General features: G+C 38.9%; 1 protein-coding gene across 1 annotated transcript; it reads left to right on the top strand.

The window, feature by feature from the left end:
- Positions 1-3,414: 3,414 nt before the first annotated feature.
- On the top strand, positions 3,415-4,344 carry LOC139183936 (olfactory receptor 7A17-like). Its single transcript, XM_070792238.1, has one exon. The coding sequence runs from the start codon at positions 3,415-3,417 to the stop codon at positions 4,342-4,344; it is 930 nt and encodes a 309-aa protein (XP_070648339.1).
- The last annotated feature ends 3,024 nt before the right edge of the window (positions 4,345-7,368 follow it).

Here is a 7,368-nt window from a genome sequence, read left to right as displayed (position 1 = left end):
TTACATTTGTCAGAAGCATTAGTGAACTCCTTTACTACCTGTTTAAAAGTCCCAATCCCAATCAATGTGACAGCTCTTTAACATTTTTTTTGTGAAAGAGGTATTTATTGTTTTCCAACTATTCCTGACTTTGATCAAAGACTCATATATTTGATCACCATTTTGACTTGCCTATATTATTTTATGCCCATATGCCTTATGCCTATTATTCTAACACTGTCAACTTTTCAAATGATTTATTTTTTAATTACAGTTTCTCAACTGACTTTTGAACAGTGATTTGGCTATTAAAATGTTTTACATTGTATTTAGTTAAATGTATCTTATCTTCTTACTTCTGAGTTTCTTTCCTTAGTTAAGATAGTCGGCCCTCTTGCTATATTTAAAATGGATAACCAACAAGGGCCTACTGTATAGCCCAGGGAACTCTGCTCAACGTTATGTGGCAGCCTCAATGGGAGTGACATTTGGGAGAGAATGCATACCTGTGTACATATGGCTGAATTCCTTTGTTGTCCACCTGAAACTCTCACAACATTTTAATAGGCTATACACTAATATAAAATACAAAGTTTAAAAGGAAAAAAATAAGATAGTTGGCCTTCCTGTAGATTTTATGTGTGGTTTTCTAAATGTTCACCTGAGGGTATTGCTTACTCTTACAGTGAATATATAATCCCTCTGATTCATTGCAGTAGGACCAAAGCTGGGAATCAACTTAATTTTCTTCCAATTAGATATCTATTCTGCCAGATTTCATTCAACAATCCAACCTTTTCAAACCTATTGAAATATGACCTTGACATACTAAATACCCTTACATACTGAGACCTAATTTATTGATTCATTCAACAAATAATAATTAAGCACCTGCTAAGTGCCAAAATTTCTAGGAATATTATATATCATATTCTTTTATGTCTATGTGATTTTCAACTTAATTATCAGTCCATGTTGAAGTCATCAAATTATTTTATGTCTCATTGCAGTAAGCTTTTGATGCATCTTTCAATTATGTTGAATATAGTTCCTTTGAAACTACTGTGTATAACCTGGTTCATCCTCTCTGTCATTCTTTTTACTTTATATAACTTCACATTTATTTAAATTTGTAGGTGCACATATTTTTGCATGGCTTCCCCAGTGGCTCAGTGGTAAAGAATCTGTCTGCAGTGTAGGAGACATGAGAGACACGGGTTCAATCCCTGGGTTGGGAGATCCCCTGGAGAAGGAAATGGCAACCCACTTCAGTAAACTTGCCAGAAAAATCCCATGGACAGAAGAGCCCAGTGGGCTTCAGTCCATAGCGTCGCAAAGAGTCAGACTGGGCAGTTGAACACAGCACATATATTTGCATACGTTTGAAAATAGGAAAGTGAACAAAACAGGTGAAATCCTGCTTGCTTGGATCTTGCATTATAATGAGAAGTTGGAGTACAATGGAAAAAAGTATCTGTCACAGTGTGCTCAGGCTTAAATCATATAAAGTTATTCAGCTATTGAAAGGATGGGATTGTCATGGTATGTATAGAATTTTACAGGCTATTGTCTAGGAGGTCCTTGCATGTCTTTGCATGTTGGATAAAGACTGATATTAAAGTATGCCCACTGGACTTATCAGGATGAGATCAAAACCCACAGTAGAAGAAAAACAAAGGAAAGATACCACATGAGAAAACTGAGAAAGGGGCTTCCCTAATCTTCTATTCAATTACATAGAAAACAACGGGTCAAATACAGGACAGTCACAGGAAAAACAAGTCTCCTTCTGTTTGATATTAACAACAGTCAAAGCATATTTTATTTTGTATATTTCCTTTTGTGAATTATTATTTTATTTTCTCTGATCAGTTTTCACTAGGGGCATTCATCTTTTGTTTGTGTTTTGTTTTGTGTTTATGTTATTTTTTAAATTTATTTTGGGGCATTCAATCTTTAAAGTGTTTCACATCATATATTTATTACCACTTTTATCTTTTAAGCAATTTTATTATTATTATTTTTGCTTGGCATCAAATGGGGTTAATTAGGCTGCCAAAAACCAAAGAAGCTTTATCTGTCTCAAAGTCTCTCAGGGATCACCTGAGTTTATTAGATATTTTCTTTCTCGAGTCCTTTTCAGTCCTCTTTCTGTATGTTTATGGACAGATTGTTCATGTTTATTTAATTACAAAGCAGAAAAATGGACATACCAATATGGAGCCCAAGTCTATTTGTCCATGGGAGTCTTAAGAATTTCTGGGTACCATTTCTAAATTCTCTAGAGAAAAGATATTTGATCTGGACAGCTAGAGTTGTATCTACTCGGAGCCTAAACAGTGAAACAGTGTGAGACGGAATGAAGGAACATGGAAATAACATTGATTAGGAGGCCTGGGAATGTTGTGTGAGTGTGTGTGTGTGTGTGTGTGTGTGTGTGTGTGTGTGTGCATGCTTTGTGAACTGAGAGCAGTGCTCAGAGTAGGGGTACCTGGAATGGTGTATTCCAAAGTAACTCATAATACAGAGACCATAACTCATTCAAGAAAGTGCTAAGGAAGCGATCATTTTCAATTCATCAGATGCCTTTACAATGAGATTAATAAAGTGTAAGATTTACATTCATAGTGTGGACAATGGGCTCCCTGTGTCTTAAAGCCTGAGCAGCAGCAGACAGGTTTCCTCCCTCCTCAACATCCTCTAATATCATCCCTCATCACTCTGTGGCTTATTCTTTTCCCGCCACACACTGGCTCATTCTGGGCCCTGAGCTTCTGAAGCACACTTCTTCCCCAGGGCCTTTGCACTGGCTGTTCCTTCTGCCAGGCACATATTCCTCAGATAACTTTCTCTCTCTCTCTCTCTCTCTCTCTCTCTCTCTCTCTCTCTCTCTCGTTCTTCTTTAAGGTGTCTGTTAAAGTGCTACCTTATTTGCATGTCTTGGTTGAAGTCCCAATAAAAATAACACATTCTATCCACTCTTTCCTTTATATATGCTTTCTTTTTCTTCATTGCATCTGAGCTATTAAACATGTTGCATTGTTATTATTTTTGTTTGATTATATTTTCTCACTGCCATAAGTCTTTAGATTGTAAAGACTTATTTTTAAACATCCCTATGCTCTGGCTATGCCTGAAGAATTGTCTGTAGTCAATATATATTCCTCAAATGCATGAAAGATATTCTCAAAAACAGTAGTATACACTATGCTTGAATATCAGGCTGACAGTGGGAAAGGAATTCTATAAAAATGGAATAAGGATCCCCTTAATGAGGACCAGGCAAGCCACCAAATACAGAAATTAATATATTGGCTCTACAATATAAACATAGCATTAATTCTAGGTTCTTAAGTCGGTTATTAATTCTAAATTATCAAGTTGCTTATGTGAAAATTAATCTTTTTAAATTTTTCTGGTAGTCACCTCCAGCACATGGAACCACAGAATGATACACGAATTTCAGAAATTTTTCTTCTGGGATTCTCAGATGCACCAGCACTTCAGCCCCTCATATTTGGGCTTTTCCTCTCCATGTACTTGATCTCTGTATTTGGGAACCTGCTCATCATCCTGGCTGTCAACTCAGACTCCCACCTCCACACCCCCATGTACTTCTTCCTCTCCAACCTGTCCTTTGTAGACATCTGTTTCACCTCCACCACCATCCCAAAGATGCTGTGGAACATCCAGACACAGAGCAAAGTTATAACTTATGAAGGCTGCATCACACAGATGTATTTTTTTGTACTCTTTGCAGTGTTGGATGACTTACTCCTGACTGTGATGGCCTATGATCGCTTCGTGGCCATCTGTCACCCCCTGCACTACACGGTCATCATGAATCCCTGGCTCTGTGGAGTGCTGGTGCTGGTGTCCTGGATCATGGGTGTCCTGAATTCTTTGCTACAAAGTTTAATAGTTTTGGATCTGACCTTCTGTGAAGACTTAGAAATCCCCCAATTTTTCTGTGAACTCAATCAGGTCATCCAACTTGCATGTTCTGACACCTTTCTTAACAACATGATGATATATTTTACATCACTGCTTCTGGCCATTGGTCCCCTGGCTGGAATCCTTTACTCTTACTATAAGATAATTTCCTCCATATATAGAATTGGATCAACTCAGGAGAAGTATAAGGCATTTTCTACCTGTGCATCTCACCTCTTGGTTGTTTCCTTATTTTATTGTACAAGCCTTGGAGTGTACCTTGGCTCTGCTGGTACCCACAGCTCCCACTCAAGTGCAACAGCCTCAGTGATGTACACTGTGGTCACACCCATGTTGAACCCTTTCGTCTACAGTCTGCGGAATAAAGACATAAAGAGAGCTCTGAAAGCATTTATAGGACAGCAGCTCTAACCAGGATGGCTTTCCTGCATCTCAAGAAGTGCCCTTGATTGCAGGACAAAGAGCAACTGAGCCAGGAACTGCTTTTCCTTGATCCATTGTGGAAATAAACCTTGTTCCTTCTATTGATTTCCATGAGTGTCCATTTCTTTGTCTCCACCTCTTTATACAATTTAAGTAACTCACTTTGCAATTCACTTCCTGAGTCTGATAAAGTTTTCCCATTTATCTTTTGTCCCACGACACAAAATGTTTCCCAAGTTTTGATCTGAAATATTTGGATATTTTTATTTCATTCATAGAACAACAAGGATTTCTTAAGAATAATTTCTTCTCAAATGATATATACTATCCCAAGTAACTTTCATCTTATTTTCCTGAAAAGATAGTCATGTTACATAAAAGAAAAAAAGTAAATTGTTTACCTACGAATTAAGGGTTAATTTACTGCAGATGGTGACTGCAGCCATGAAATTAAAAGACGCTTGCTCCTTGGAAGGAAGGTTGTGACCAACCTAGATAGCATATTCAAAAGCAGAGACATTACTTTGCCAACAAAGGTCCGTCTGGTCAAGGCTATGGTTTTTCCTGAGGTCATGTATGGATGTGAGAGTTGGACTGTGAAGAAGGCTGAGCGCCGAAGAATTGATGCCTTTGAACTGTGGTGTTGGAGAAGACTCTTGAGAGTCCCTTGGACAGCAAGGAGATCCAGCCAGTCCATTCTGAGGATCAGCCCTGGGATTTCTTTGGAAGGAATGATGCTAAAGCTGAAGCTCCAGTACTTTGGCCACCTCATGCAAAGAATTGACTCATTGGAAAAGACTCTGATGCTGGGAGGGATTGGGGGCAGGAGGAGAAGGGGACGACAGAGGATGAGATGGCATCACTGACTCGATGGATGTGAGTCTGGGTGAATTCCGGAAGTTGGTGATAGACAGGGAGGCCTGGTGTGCTGCGATTTATGGGGTCGCAAAGAGTCGGACACGACTGAGTGACTGAACTGAACTGAACTGAAGGGTTAATTTATCTCCCTCATAAAAGAAGAACATGAACAATGTCTCAGGGTTCATTCTACCTCTCTGTTCCTGCATGTGTAACGTATAGTTTTCCAAGATATGTCAGCTCCAAGAGTCTCATCGTCTTATGCAAATTCCAGATAGAAAGAGAAAAGGCTGCTACTGAGCATTTCAATATTCCCACCCAATACCTTAACATATTGTCCATGACTGTCCATGATTGAAAAGGATGTGGAAAATATGGTATCTTTGCTGGGCATCTGACTGCTTCCAGATATAATCAGGCTCTGTCAAAAGGGAAGAGGGGAACGGAAAAGTTACATAACCAATCTATAATGAGCAATCACAAGATTGACAGTATCCAGAACATTAAAACAAACAATTGCTTGATACAAGCAGGAAGATCTTGTTCAAAAGGACATTGATCTTCCTAATTCTCATAAAACAGCACATTGTGTGATGAAGAAAGCACTGTCTCCAGCCAATTCCTTCAAGGAACTGAAAAACATTGTAAGGTTTTTGAATATTTCTTAACATAGGCTAGAGACATGACACATGATAATCCACACCCTGTAGTAAAACTGAGGCAGTGATGTTGTATAATGGCTTGGGTATTGAGGTATTTGGGGAAAATTCAGCAGCCAACCTTGACGAGAGTGAAAGGGCAAATCCCATCTGAGTGACAAGAGCTTTCAGAATCCTGAGTAAACACTTGGTGCACTGCCTTAGACAACAATTTCCTTTATTAACATTAATTTAGTGGCTCCAGTTAACACATATGCATCTGATTCAGGGCTTTCCTGGTGGCTCCGACAGTAAAGAATCTGCCTGCAGTGTGGGAGGCCAGGGTTTAATCTCTGGGCTGGGAAGATCCCCTGGAGAAGGACATGGCAACCCACTCCAGTATTCTTGCCTGAAGAATCCCCATGGACAGAGGAAGCTGATGGGCTACAGTCTATGGGGTCAGAAAGAGTCAGACACAACTGAGCAACTAAGCGCAGTATATCTGATTCAATCGTAAAATATGATGCTGTCAAAGTACTGCACTAAATATGCCAGTAAATTTGGAAAACTCAACAGTGTCCACAGGATTGGAAAAGGTCAGTTTGCATTCCGATCCCGAAGAAGGGCAATGCCAAAAATGTTCAAACTGCTGCTGCTAAGTTGCTTCAGTCGTGTCTGACTCTGTGCGACCCCATAGATGGCAGCCCATCAGGCTCCCCCGTCCCTGGGATCCTCCAGGCAAGAACACTGGAGTGAGTTGCCATTTCCTTCTCCAATGCATAAAAGTGAAAAGTGATTTTGTAATAGAGCCTGAAGTCAGATAGGTTGATTCCTCCAGTTCCATTCTTCTTTCTCAAGACAGCTTTGGCTATTCGAGGTTTTTTGTATTTCCATACAAATTGTGAAATTATTTGTTCTAGCTCTGTGAAGAACACCGTTGGTAGCTTGATAGGGGTTGCATTGAATCCATAAATTGCTTTGGGTAGTTTACTCATTTTCACTATATTGATTCTTCCAATCCATGAACATGGTATATTTCTCCATCTATTAGTGTCCTCTTCGATTTCTTTCACCAGTGTATTATAGTTTTCTATATATAGGTCTTTAGTTTCTTTAGGTAGATATATTCCTAAGTATTTTATTCTTTCCATTGCAATGGTGAATGGAATTGTTTCCTTAATTTCTCTTTCAGTTTTCTCATTATTAGTGTATAGGAATGCAAGGGATTTCTCTGTGTTGATTTTATATCCTGCAACTTTACTATAATCATTGATTAGTTCTAGTAATTTTCTGGTGGAGTCTTTAGGGTTTTCTATGTAGAGGATCATGTCATCTGCAAACAGTGAGACTTTTAGTTCTTCTTTTCCAATTGAACAAAATAGAAAGCCCAGAGATAAATCCACACACATATGGACACCTTATCTTTGACAAAGGAGGCAAGAATATACAATGGAGAAAAGACAGTCTCTTTAACAAGTGGTGCTGGGAAAACTGGTCAACCACTTGTAAAAGAATG

The sequence above is a fragment of the Bos indicus genome, chromosome 7, assembly GCF_029378745.1.
Source record: "Bos indicus isolate NIAB-ARS_2022 breed Sahiwal x Tharparkar chromosome 7, NIAB-ARS_B.indTharparkar_mat_pri_1.0, whole genome shotgun sequence".
NCBI classification, from domain to species: domain Eukaryota; kingdom Metazoa; phylum Chordata; class Mammalia; order Artiodactyla; family Bovidae; genus Bos; species Bos indicus.
The sequence above is the reverse complement of the archived record's forward strand: the minus strand, read 5'-3'. Positions and strand labels throughout refer to the sequence as shown.